A 15160-nucleotide genomic window follows, 5' to 3' on the forward strand; every position below is an offset into this window, starting at 1 on the left:
TTACCAGATGATACAAACCCATATAAGTACGACATATAAAAACTTAAGATCTTGAAGACATCGTTTGAAGTACCAAATTATTGTTCAAATAGGCTGGTCTGAAATCCCGGATTTAACTGTCACAGCTTACAAAAAAATGCTACGAAAAGCTCTATGGGACTCTGATTGACCTATATTCAATTGCATATGATAAATAACTCATAAAGGATTATTTTCCTCTTTGAGATATTCAAAAATTCATTTTTTACAAATCACAGTAAAAATTTTAAAACTGTGGCAGAAGCTGGGATTTAATGAAGGACACAGTTTCCCAGTTTCAAACTTTAAGGTTTTTCAGTCTTTAAAAGTAAACCCAAACTGAAATTTATTAAACTCCACAAGGATTATTGACCATAAAAATAGGGGGACAACCTGAAATAGATATGAGTTGAGAAAATAATTATTTGGATGATAATTTGATTTAGACAATGATCCTCTTTAAATAGAGGAGAATTACAGCAATTAAGGGGAATTTGATCCCTAGAAATCAGCAACTAATCCCATAGAATGAGCGATTTGAATTTAACATAAATACAACTTGATTCTACTCCTAAATCACCTCAATCAAATCAGTAAATAATTTATAAACAGCTAATATACAACATATTTCAACACCCCCCTCAAGTTGGTGAATAAATGTTGATCATTCCCAGCTTGATTGTGAACTCTTCAAAACTTGGCCTTGGTATTCCTTTAGTAAGGATATCAACAACTTGTTGAGATGTCGGGACATAGATCATGCAAACGACTCCTCCTTCAATCTTCCCCTTGATGAAGTGTCTATCAACTTCTACATGCTTGGTACAATCATGAAGAGCTAGATTCACAGTATAGCTTCATAGGAACAAAATCTGACAATTTTAACTCTCCTAGAAGCCGATTGATCCATATTATAAGCTCGCAAGCTCCTTGAATGTTAAATCATGAGACACATATGTTTTCTTTGTTTGAGGATTATAACACTTGTACCCCTTTTGGGCTGGAGAGTAGCTGAGAAAAATACACTCAATGGCTCTAGGATCGAGTTTGTTATTGGTGGGGCTTGTGTTGTGGACAAATACCGAACACCCAAAAGTGCGGAGAGGAAGAGAAGCGAAGAAACGTGTGTGAGGATAAGTTTTCAGGAGAATTTGAATAGGAATTTGGTAGTTAAGGACACGGGAAGGGAGCCGATTTGTCAAATATGAAGCTGTGAGAACTGCTTCACCTCAGAATTGTTTGGGTACAAAATTAGTAAACATAATGGCTCGAGATATTTCTAAGAGGTGACGATTTTTTCTTTCGGCAATACCATTTTGTTGGGGTATATTAACGTAGGAGCTTTGGTGAATTATGCTTTTGGTTATGAGATATGTACTTAATGTAGAGTTAAAGTACTCGCGACCATTGTCGGTACGAAGGATCTATATTTTGGTTTGAAATTGGGTTTCAATCATGGCATAAAACTTTTGAAAAATGGTGGTAACTTTAGATTTTTCTTTTAAAATGAATACCCAACATACACGTGTATGATCATCAATAAAAGTGATAAACCATCGAGACCCAGAAATGTTTGTTATCCGTGATAGACCCTAGATATCACTGTGGATTAATGAAAAAGGTTTAGAATTTTTATATGGTTTGATGGGATGAGAGATGTGAGTATGCTTCGCATATTGACAAGTTTCACACGAAAAAAGGTCGACATTTTTATTGATAAAATAAGGAAGGGAACAATTTCTTTAAATAATGAAAACTAGAATGTCCTAGTCCATTATGCCACAACATAATTTTATTGGAAGTAGAAAATGATTCACTAATCAAAGCTTGAGTTTGTTTGTACACTACTTGCTGGTTATTCTCAAAGATGTACAGCCTATCACACTTCTTAGCACTATCAATCATCATTGCCGAAGGTATATCCTGAAACTCACAGCCATAAGATGTAAACATAGCAATACAATTTGATTCTTTAGTCAATTTGCTAATTTAGAGAAGGTTACAGGTAATATTTGTGACATGCAAGACATAATGGAGGATTATTTCTTTGGATATTCAAATGGTTCAAGTTCCAGCGATTGGTAATAGGGATCCATCAGCAATTTTAATTTTTTGATTGCTGTAACATAGGTTATAAGTGGAAAATAATGTATGATGGCTTGTCATATGGTTTGTAGCTCCTGAATCGATGATCCAGGAACTTTAGTTGGTTGAAATTGTAGTTAAAGCAGAACAAATGTTACCTTTCTGAGCTATAGAGGTAGTGGGAATTGAGGGGCTGGAGTTTGTTGCGTTGTGTGCAAGAATAGCTTGTAGCTGTTCAAGTTGCTCCTTGTTGAAACCAAGGTTTTGTCCAGGACTTGTAGCATTCTTATCCTCCTCCGCTTGCTCTTGGCTTTTTGTGTGTCCATTTTTTTCCCGATGGCTTCTAATTTGGTGGTTTACCATGTATCTCCCAACATGTCTCTCAAGTGTGCCCATGGAGCTGACAATGATCACAACATGGCTCTTCTCCCTTTTTTGTCTCGGGAAGGTCCACTGTTGTTCAGAAAATTACTTTTTCTGCCTGTAAATGATGCTGATTCAATATTGAACAAATCTGTTGTATGGATTTCTTTGGGTCTTCCCATCATTACCCTTTTTCTACTCCTCGCATCTAACATCTGTAAAGGCTTCTTTGACATCGGGTAATGGCTTTGATCCGAGGATTCGACCCCTCACTTCATCCAAATCTTTGTTGAGGCCATATAAAAAATCAAACAGTCTCTCTTTGTTTAACATTTGCTTGAATTTCACACTATCTTCACTGCATTTCAAACTATAATACTGGAACAGATCTAAATCTTGCCATAAAATCAATAGATCATTATAATATTTAGTAACAGAATTATCACCCTTTTTTTTTCTCTAATGGCAGATTTGAGTTCGAAGATTTGTGTTGAATTTCCAAGATCAGAATATGTTTAAGCCACTATATCCCACATTTCCTTTGTCGTTTCATTGTAGAGATAGGTTCGACCAATCGTAGGCTCCATGGAATTGATCAACCATGCCTTCGCCATTGAGTTTGCTGACCTCCATTTCTTGTAATCTGCTGTGTCTACTTTTGGAGCCTTTGACCTGTGATGTGATCGAGCCTTCCCTTGCCATCGATGACCAGCTTAGCAGATTGGGACCACTCCACAAAATTATCTCCCTTTAATTTCGTTGGAGTAATCTGCAGAGAGTGGGAATCTGCTGGGCTATAATGAGTCGCCTTAGCTGTCGAGTTTGCCATGTCGGAGACACTATTGAAAGCTCTGCTCATGTCCGGAGTAGACATTAAAACAGGTTGTGAAGAAGCTGCTCTGATACCATAGTAGATAGGAGTTGAGAAAATAATTATTTGGATGATAAGTTGAATTCGACAATGATCCTCTTTAAATAGAGGGGAATTGCAGCAATTAAGGAGAATTTAATCCCTAGAAATCAGCAGCTAATCCCATAGAATAATGGATTTTAATTTAACATAAATACAACTGATTCTACTCCTAAAACACCTCAATCAAATCAGTAAATAATTTATAAACAGCTAATATACAACATATTTCAACACAATGGGTAACTCTCTCCATAATAAATATGCCATCAATGCCGAGCCACCGCAAGATCTCCGATCATTCTGAAAATGTTAAATAGGAATGAGCATTTTAAGAATACTCAGTAGGCTACACAATTTATATGGACAAAATAATAATGCATGTAAACATGTATTCTTACATATTGACTTCGTTAATAATTAAATCGATTATTGAATGTTCTACTAAGGGTCTGATGAGCCTCTATGACCATCAGCTAATCATTTAAAATTGAAGTTCTGATGAGCATATAACTTTTCTGTCATTTACATTCAAAGAAAAATCATTAAGAAGCTTTACGTACTTTCACAAGAAAGTATAAAAATAACATGGATAAATTAAAGTTTAATCCATATAAGAATCACTTAGAGTACAAATCCTACCTTAGTTCTAAGGATCTAGCGATGACTATTGATAAGTGCATTTTATACACTTGTTCGAGGCCTTAAAATGATAATATTTAGTGTTTCTCTGATAAATTATGGTCTAAATTGTTGCAATTGATGTTGAATAGGTAAAATTCAATATTGGTACTAGAAAGTGGAAGAAACGTGAGGAAAACCCGGAAAAAGAGCAAAATCCAAAAGTTGGGGACCAAGTTGTAACAATTCAATAGTTGATCCGGACCATGAATCGAAGATTGAAATTTTTGGAGGTCAAATTGAATATTTTGGAAGGTTAAGGATTTGAATTGAATCAAATAAGACATGGGTTGCAAGAATAAAAGGGCTCAAGGATTGAATTGCATTATCTTGAAAGGTGGAGGACTTAAAGAATAATTTAAGTAATAATGGCTTAAATTGGTGGTTGATTGGACATCTACATACATTCATGAATTTTAATTCTTATTAGAGTGGCTGCAGGCCGGTTGGCAGAAAGAATTAGAGTCCTTTTTTAGAGTCGTTTTTTCTTAGTCAACAATTGTTGCTCTAGGTTTTGATATATATATATATATATATACCAACGCGAGGAAATCGACAGTTTTTTGGAGGAGCAACCAATATCATAGAATACACGCACGAAAATCGAAGCTAGAAAAAAAATCCATTTTTCTTTAGTCAAATTTGGTGGCTATAAAATATTTTCTTGAGAGATATACACATACAAACAGAAATTGAGGCTGCCAAAATTTCAAAGACACGCATGTTGGGAATTTCTTTTCTGCCATTAATATTTACACCCATAAAAATCGAGAGAGAGAGAGAGAGAGGAGATTGACACAGACAGTAACACGAGAAAAAAGGCAGATTTACTTCGCAAATTATTCACGTTCCGTCAATTAATCGGGTGATGAATTTCTTGATAATATCTTGTTTTTCCTCCATTAATATGCGTAGCTAAATTTAATTTTAGGGCGAACGATGTAATCTATTTGGAACCTTTATTTTTTTTTATTTGAGATTCTCGTTCTTTTATATTTTATGTGTGTATTTTAATTAAGTTTTTAATACTTTGAATTTTCTGGCAAATCATTCAATGATTTTGTGAACAATAATTACGTAGAAATGCGGATTCTTGTTTAGACCACATATTAAAATATGGTAAATTAATATAAAGTATAGAGATATCTATATTAATTACTACGGTCCTATAGAAATTCTTAGAACTGTTATTTCGCTTAATTAAATTTAGAAATATGGAATTGAACTGATTAAATAAGCTCGACAAAAACCCGAGAGGAGTAAGTTGAATACAATAGAAGAATTCGATCAAACACTACTTTAGTTTTATGAATCTCGATATGAGAAATAAAGGTGACCAATAGGTAAATTTGTTTCGTCCTAATCTCCATTTACTGTATTCACGAAATTTTTAGTAGTTAGTCAATCATTTTTTTTATTTCTTTATTTTCGTCAAATAGAAGTTAGGAATAATAAATTGAGTACTAAAATATGATTTTCGTGGGAACGATAATCCGGATTCAAAAGGTCCACTTTACTACTTGTTACGATTCGTCCACTTGCGGGATAAAATTGACAACAACTATCTCATTGCTATTTTCTTTCAAATCTTCAATGTGAAATGGTCTCTCACCAATTATTATTATTATTATTATTATTATTATTATTATTATTATTATTATTATTATTATTATTATTATTATTATTATCATCATCATTTTTTTTTTTGAGAGTCTGGTGGAGTGAACAAGGTGGTATATTGAAGCAATATCATGTGGAACAAAAGAAAAGGAAACATGACCGCGTCTTTCTGGATTAGGTGCTGAAGTGAATTGGCCTCCCAGAAAAAAAGTTTATCAATCTCATTAGTGAGAATTGATTGTTTCCTTGATGGTGGTGAATTTTTATTTTTATTTTTTAATGGTCCCAATTATGGGATAAATTCACGAAATTTAAGTTGTAATTGTGGTGATTGGCTTTGCACAAAATTTGAATGTAACATAATACTAATAAAAAAATGTCTAAATTTTTAATCAATATATTAGTTTATTATATCTAATGACACATGATGGCCAAAATTGTGAACATGCCTGATTAATAATTTTCTGGCAAATTATTCAATGATTTTGTGAACAATAATTACGTAGAGATGCGGATTCTTGTTTAGACGACATATTAAAATTCGGTAAATTAATATAACGTATAGAGATATCTATATTAATTACTGCGGTCCTATATAAATTCTTAGAACTGTTATTTCGCTTAATTAAATTTAATTTGCATAGAGATATGGAATTGAACTGATTAAATAGGCTCAACAAGAACTCAAGAGGGGTAAGTTGAATACAATAGAAGAATTCGACCGAACACTGCTTTTGTTTTATGAATCTCGATATTAGAAATAAAGGTGACCAATACGTGAATTTGTTCCGACCTAATCTCCATTTATTGTATTCAAGAAATTTTTAATAGTTAGATTTAAAAATCACATTCAATCATTTTTTTATTTCTTTATTTTCATCAAATAGAAGTTAGGAATAATAAATTGAGTACTAAAATATAGTCCTCGTGGGAACGATAATCCGGACTCAAAAGGTCCACTTTACTACTTGTTACGATCCGTCTACTTGCGGGATTAAATTGACAACAACTATCTCATTGCTATTTTCTTTCAAATCTTCAATGTGAAATGGTCTCTCACCAATTATTATTATTATTATTATTATTATTATTATTATTATTATTATTATTATTATTATTATTATTATTATTATTATTATCATTTTTTTTTTTGAGAGTCTGGTGGAGTGAACAAGGTGGTATATTGAAGCAATATCATGTGGAACAAAAGAAAAGGAAACATGACCGCGTCTTTCTAGATTAGGTGATGAAGTGAATTGGCCTCCCAGAAAAAAAGTTTATCAATCTCATTAGTGAGAATTGATTGTTTCCTTGATGGTGGTGAATTTTTATTTTTATTTTTTAATGGTCCCAATTATGGGATAAATTCACGAAATTTAAGTTGTAATTGTGGTGATTGGCTTTGCACAAAATTTGAATGTAACATAATACTAATTAAAAATGTCTAAATTTTTAATCAATATATTAGTTTATTATATCTAATGACACATGATGGCCAAAATTGTGAACATGCTTGATTAATAATTTTCTGGCAAATTATTCAATGATTTTGTGAACAATAATTACGTAGAGATGCGGATTCTTGTTTAGACGACATATTAAAATTCGGTAAATTAATATAACGTATAGAGATATCTATATTAATTACTGCGGTCCTATAGAAATTCTTAGAACTGTTATTTCGCTTAATTAAATTTAATTTGCATAGAGATATGGAATTGAACTGATTAAATAGGCTCAACAAGAACTCGAGAGGGGTAAGTTGAATACAATAGAAGAATTCGACCGAACACTGCTTTTGTTTTATGAATCTCGATATTAGAAATAAAGGTGACCAATACGTGAATTTGTTCCGACCTAATCTCCATTTATTGTATTCAATAAATTTTTAATAGTTAGATTTAAAAATCACATTCAATCATTTTTTTATTTCTTTATTTTCATCAAATAGAAGTTAGGAATAATAAATTCAGTACTAAAATATAGTTCTCGTGGGAACGATAATCCGGACTCAAAAGGTTCTCTTTATTACTTGTTACGATCCGTCCACTTGCGGGATAAAATTGACAACAACTATCTCATTGTTATTTTCTTTCAAATCTTGAATGTGAAATGGTCTCTTACCAATTATTATTATTATTATTATTATTATTATTATTATTATTATTAGAGTCTGGTGGAGTGAACAAGGTGGTATATTGAAGCAATATCATGTGGAACAAAAGAAAAGGAAACATGACTGCGTCTTTCTGGATTAGGTGCTGAAGTGAATTGGCCTCCCAGAAAAAAAGTTTTATCAATCTCATTAGTGAGAATTGATTGTTTCCTTGATGGTGGTGAATTTTTGTTTTTATTTTTTATTTTTTTATGGTCCCATTTATGGGATAAATTCACGAAATTTAAGTTGTAATTGTGGTGATTGGCTTTGCACAAAATTTGAATGTAACATAATACTAATTAAAAATGTCTAAATTTTTAAATCAATATATTAGTTTATTATATCTAATGACACATGATGGCCAAAACTGTGAACATGCCTGATTAATATATTTTTTTATATTATTCAAATATGTATTTCTTTGAGCAACAAAAACACGATCCTAACTTGTCCCAAATAAATTTTTTTTCGAGCCTAAAATTCGCCAATTAATATGGACTTTGAAACTAGTCTAATTTTGATGGGGAAATTCTTGTTAAAAGAATGCTTGATTATTCTGCCGTATAAAATGACTACATCGAAACATATTTTAATAACAATCCCTCAACATCCAAATATAACGGAATGTACCAAAATGAATTAAAGTAAATAAAATTTTTTTTTTTGATTCCTACAAAACCTCCCCACTTAAAATCATCTCGAAATTTAACTTTCTTGGTTAAGGAGATTTGGTTACTTGGCTAAAACATCCGCTTCTCTCTTCCAAGTAGCCTCATCTTTTCCATGCTTACCCCACTGGACTTTGCCTAATGGCACTTCACGATTTCTCAAAATGTGCACCTTTCTCTCTAAAATCATTACGGTGCTTCTTCGTAAGTCATATCTTTCTTCACATCTAATGATTGAACGTTAACCATGTGAGTTGGATCGTGAATGTATTTCCTCAACGTGGAAATATTAAATACGTCATCTATTGCCGATAGTTCAGGTGGCAATGCCAAACGATAAGCCACATTTCCAATCTTCTCGAGGATTTCATATGGGCTAAAAAATCTTGGTTTCAACTTCCCTCTCTTTGCAAATCGTAGTATTCCTTTTGTCGGGGCAACCTTGAGAAATACTTTCTCTCCGACTTCAAATTCTAGTTCTTTTTTTCTCTTATTTGCATAACTCTTTTGGCAATCTTGAGTTATCTTAATCCTCATTCTGATCTTGTCAATAGCCTCCACAGTCTTCTCAATAAATTCTGGACCTAAAATCCTCTTCTCGCCAACCTCATCCCAACATATCGGTGAACGACATCTTTGTCTATACAATGCCTCATACTTTTCCATGTTAATAGTAGCTTGATAACTATTATTATATGCAAATTCAACCAACGGCATAAATTTTTCCCATTTACCACCAAAGTAGTATACAGGCCCTCAACATATCTTCTAGCACTTGGATAGTTCATTCTGACTGTCCATTGGTCTGAGGATTATATGTAGTACTGAAAGACAATTTTGTTCCCATAGATATCTGAAGACTTCTCCAAAATTTTGAGGTGAATCTTGGGTCCTTATCTGACATGATGGACGTTGGTATCCTATGATGTCGAATGATTTCTTTGACACATATTTGTGCAAACTGTTCTAGACTAAAAGACATACAAATTTGCAGAAAGAGGGCAGATTTTGTAAGTCGGTCCAATATGACCCAAATGGCATCATGACCTTTCACTGACCTAGGAAAACCCATTACAAAATCCATAGAAATCTTCTCCCACTTCCATTCTGGTATGTCCATTGGATTTAATAGTCCTAATGGTCTCTTATGCTTTGCTTTCACCTACTGACAAACTATACACGTCGATACTAATAAAGCTATTTTTCTTTTCATATTCCTCTATCAAAAGGTATTATGTAACTCTCTGTACATTTTTGTGGAGCTTGGGTGTGTAGCATAAGGAGTGGAATGAACCTCAGTCATGGTCTCTCTTCTTAGTTCTTCATCATTAAGTACACACAGTCGGCCTTTAAACATAAGTGCCTTATCATTGTTTATCTCAAATCCGTTCCCTTTCTCAGTTCTAACATCAGCCCAAATCCTTTCCAGGAAATGGTCATCTTTTTGTGCCGCTATAATCTTGTCCTTAAGATTTGATTTTAGAACCAAATTGTTAGCTTCCCTTGATGCTTGAGCTACTGTTGTTAATACTTCTATTCTCAAATTTTTGAAGTCCTTGATTTACTGGCTCTGTTGTTTACATAGCGCTGATAAATGCCCCAAATTTTTTCTACTTAGAGCATCTGTTACTACATTAGCTTTACTTGGGTGGTAAAGGATGGTACAATCATAGTCTTGTACTAATTCCAACCATCGTCGTTGTCTCATATTTAATTCTTTCTGGGTAAATAAGTACTAAAGGCTATTATGGTCACTATAAATGTCATACTTTCTTCCATACAGGTAATGACGCCAAATCTTGAGAGTGTGAACTAGCTACAAGTTCTAAATCATGTGTCGGATAATTTTTCCCATGCTGTCTTAATTTTCTTGATGCATAGGCTATCACCCTTCCACGTTGCATCAAGACACAACCCAAACCTAGTTTAGATGCATCACTATAGATAACAAATCCCTTTGATTCCTCTGGGATTGCTAACACTGGAGCGGATAGTAGTCTACTCTTCAATTCTTAGAAGCTCTGTTCACACTTTTTGGGCCATCCAAACTTCACGCCCTTTCAAGTTAGTTATGTCAAGGGACCTGCTATTGTAGAGATACCTTCTATAAATCATCGATAGTATCCAGCCAGACCAAGAAAGCTTCTCATGGCTCCAACACTCGTAAGTCCTTTCCAATTAGGAACAACTTTAACCTTACTTGGGTGTACTTCTATACCCTCAATTGACACAATTGTCCTAAAAATCTTATTTGATCAGCCAAAATTCGTACTTCTTGAACTTGGCGTATAATTTTTCTTTGGGTAAAGTTCCCGAAATTGTCCTCAAATGACTTTCATGTTGCCGAGCGAATACACTAGTATGTCATCAATAAACACAATAACAAATGTGTCCAGGTACTGATAAAATACTCTATTCATTAAACCCATAAATCTGCAGGGACATTAGTATGTCCAAATGGTACAACTCTAAACCCGTAATGTCCATAGTGAGTTCTAAATACTGTCTTAGGTGTATCACTCAGCTTGATCTAGAAAATACAGTTTCACCATTTAATTGATTAAATAAGTTGTCAATTCTAGGGAGAGGATACCTATTCTTGATATTGAGCTTGTTCAATTCTCAATAGTCAATACATATTCTTATCGTTCCATCATTCTTCTTTACAAAAAGTACCGAAGCTCCCCTTGAAAACACACTAGGTCTAAAACAACCTTTTCTAGAAGTTCCTCTAGGTATATCTTTAACTCTTGTATTTCTTTTGGTGCCATCCAATATGGAGCCTTAGACACTGGCGCGACCCTAGGTATTAAACCTATGGTAAACTCTAGTTTTTAGTCAATTGGGGCACCTAGTAAGTCAACCAAAAACACGTCAGTGTATTATCCAGTGTTAACTCTCTTGATGACATGCCACAAGGCTAACAAGATATCCTCAACAAGTTTTCTTCCATGATAATCTCTTCGCCTGCATAACCGACATTAGGGGGGAAGTGTCTTAATCTTGGAACCATAAAATCTAAACTCTTCTTCTCCAAATCTTTTGAAGATCACCTCATTCTCGAAGCATGCAATTGTAGCTCTATTGCTACCTAACCCGTTCATGCCCAAATTAATGTCAAAATTTTTTAATTCTATGACATGTAAATTTGCCTCAAAGATTAACTCATCAAAATCTATTTGCCCTGCCTTAGCAATCTTATCTATAGCTATGATTCCTCTTGATGGCATACAAGCTTCTAGTATACTATTAGTTTTCTCACATGAAACATTGATCTTTGCTAGACATGCCACAGATATAAATAAATGTGTCACACCAAAATCAATAAGGATGTAAACAAGGGTAAAATGCCTGTGATTACGTCAAAATTCTTGGCAGCTTCATCATGTGTTATGGAATATTTTTCACCTTCCCTTTATTCACCTGTTCAGCGTCCTTAGTTGGTATTGCACGACATCCAGAAACATAGTGACCAGACTGGCCATACTTGTAACAGACATTCTTGCCAAATAAACATTTACCCTTACGAGATCTCTTGCACTTAGGGTAGAGAGGGAAAGTATTGTCTAATTGTCCACTAGTAGGCCTATTATTTTGTTTCTTGATCTATCTAGAGTTCTTATCCTTACCCTGATCATGCCACTTCCTTTTTCTGGCATCGTTTTGTAGTCCCTGACTTCAAAGTTTAGGACTTGAGAACGATACAGTTTGGGCCGTCTTTACAACTTCTCGATAAATGGCGAGTTCATGTGAATTCACTATCAACCTGATCTCAGGACGTAGTCCCTTCTCAAATCGTTTTGCTTTCATGAACTCTGTATTCACAAGATGTGGGGCATAACCAGATAACTCCTCAAACTTCCTCTCATAATCAATGATGTCCATGTCTCCTTGCATCAGTAGTAAAAACTCCGCCTCTCTATGGACACAAAGGGCTTGTGGAAAATATTTCTTAGTCAACTTCTCTTTAAATTGAGTCCATGTCAATTACGTTGTTCTTCTTTTGTTGGGGTACGTGATGCGGACTCCCACCAATGGCTGGCTCCTCCGACGAGCATGAATTTTGCACACAATACTTTCTGATTTTCTGGGCAATATATGTGTCAAAAGATCTTCTCAATTGTGCAAAGTGACTCTTCTGCAGCCAAAAGGTCCTTGCCGCCACGAAGCTTGGAGGGCGGTATCAATGAAACTACCCAATGATTGGCATATTTGAAGTAGTGGTTGGTGCTGTAGTAGTGGGTGATATAGGAGTGGTTTATGTTGTAATAGATGACGTTATCGGTGTGTCTTGCCCTTTCGGTGCCATTCGTGCCATTAGAGTAGCTTGTACCATTAAGACTCGTCTCATTTCTTCCATTACTCGTTGTAATGGTGCCATTTTTCTTCATACAATTGGAATGGGTTTGAAAACTTTAGAAAAATCACACTAATCACACATTATATAATGAATGGGGAATCCATCATTAGAAGATAACATATTTAATTATTAGCTAAATCCTTCATGGAGGAAACAATCTATGAAAGAATGTTTAGTGCTACTTGACTGAAAAGTAAACAAGAAACCCTACTTGACTTCAAGGTGATGATAAACTAAGTAAATCTACTAAAATCCATGCCTCTACTCCTTGCCATGGTCATCATTACTCCATCCTCCATGAATTCTAGTTTTCTTAGAAGGTAGTGACTCATCTTCTGAAATAGGTGGAGGTGCATTCTCAGGAATGCATATATCAGTAGGTACTCTATCACCCTCGAGGTATGCAGGTGCATCATCTTGGGCTTGCTCCCATAGTGTCATTAACTCTTTGCAGAAAGCCTCATAGTCAATCTCCCGAGGTAAGGTGGGTGTGGCAACTTCTCATAAATAATTATAAATTTATTCGGTCATCTCTAACCATTCTTCGGGCTGGGTATCAATATGGAGACGGGTGGCTGGACGACCAGTGACCATGTGGCCAAGTTTTCTCACGTCCCTCCACCTTCCTAACATCTCCCTAATGTGTTGGCCCATATCATGCACTGGATTCCACTGATATTCTTCATACTGCCTCACGATTTCATTTTGACAAGGCATAAATGTACACATCTTCCTACATGTCCTCTTAGTACGTGCCATCTGTGTCAAATAAACTACATAAAGTCTATATAGGTAGGTTCCTAGCACCTTTTTCGAGGACTAACATAGACATTCGTAATTTAATCATGTTCTCAAAACTCACAAATGTCTCAATCACGTTCTCAAACTCTACTTCTGTAAATTCATGTACTTTAAATGGATACAATCACTTGTAAACATTGCAATGTTATAGCATAACAAAAATTCCTCAAAACTTTCTTTACCTTAAAGTTGGCAATTAGTGATTTATTTATTTATTTATTTTAAAATCAATAGCAACTTGAAAATAGTTTCTCCATTTATGCAGTGAGGTTACAAAAATTCTTTGATCAAGCAAACCTTGACGAAACTATATGAAAATTTACCGGATGATAACAAACCCATATAAGTACAACATATAAAAACTTGAGATCTCAACAATGTCATTTGAAGTACCAAATTGTTTTTCGAATAGGCTGGTCTGAAATCCCAGATTTAACTATCACTGCTTACAAAAAAAAAATGCTACGAAGAGTTCTACGGGACTACGATTGACTTATTTTCAATTGCATATGATAAATAACTCAAAAAGGATTATTTTCCACCTTGAGATATGGAAAAATTCATTTTTTATAAATCATAGTAAAAATTTCAAAACAGTGGCAAAAGGTGGGATTTAATGAAAGACACACTTTCCCAGTTTCAAACTTTAAGGTTTTTCAGTCTTGAAAAGTAAACCCAAGCTGAAATTTATTAGACTCCACAAGGATTGTTGACAATAAAAAAGGGGACAATCTGAAATACAAGGGGTAACTCTCTTAATAATAATTATGCCATCAATGCCGAGTCACCGCATGATCTCCGATCATTCTGAAAATGTTAAATAGGAATGAGCATTTCAAGAATACTCAGTAGGCTACACAATTTATATGGAAATAATAATCATGTATATAAACATGTATTCTTACATATTGCCTTCGTTAATAATTAAATCGATGATTAAACGTTCTACTTAAGGGTCCGATGAGCCTCTGTGACCATCAGTTAAACTTAAAGTTCTAATGAACCTCTGCAACCATCAGTTAATCATGTAAAATTGAAGTTCTGATAAGCTTGTGTGACCATTAGTTAAACATAAAAATTTTCTATCATTTACATTCAAAGAGAAATCATTAAGAAGCTTTACATACTTTCATAAGCAAGTATAAAAATAACATGGATGAATGAAAATTTAATCCATATAAGAATCACTTAGTGCAGAAATCCTACCATAGTTCTAATGATCTAGCGATGACTATCTAAATTGCTATTTTCTTTCAAATCTTGAATGTAAAATGTCCTCTCCCCCTTTTTTTGGCAACTCTGGTGGCGTGAACAAGGTGGTATATTGCATAAGCAATATCTTGTGAACAGAAGAAAAGGAAACGTGACCGTGTCTTTCCGAATTAGGTGATGAAGTCCTCCCAAAAAAAAGTTTATCAATCTCATTAGTGAGAATTGATTGTTGCCTTGATAGTGGTGAATTTTTTTTTTTTTTTTCATGGTCCCAATTATGAGAT

General features: G+C 34.1%; 1 protein-coding gene across 1 annotated transcript; it reads right to left on the bottom strand.

The window, feature by feature from the left end:
• Positions 1 to 8692: 8692 nt before the first annotated feature.
• On the bottom strand, positions 8693 to 9169 carry LOC111375293. The gene has a single exon (XM_022998095.1). It carries the CDS (start codon positions 9167 to 9169, stop codon positions 8693 to 8695), a length of 477 nt encoding a protein of 158 aa, XP_022853863.1.
• Positions 9170 to 15160: the final 5991 nt, after the last annotated feature.

The sequence above is a fragment of the Olea europaea genome, unplaced genomic scaffold (genome assembly GCF_002742605.1).
Source record: "Olea europaea var. sylvestris unplaced genomic scaffold, O_europaea_v1 scaffold1355, whole genome shotgun sequence".
Lineage (NCBI taxonomy): Eukaryota > Viridiplantae > Streptophyta > Magnoliopsida > Lamiales > Oleaceae > Olea > Olea europaea.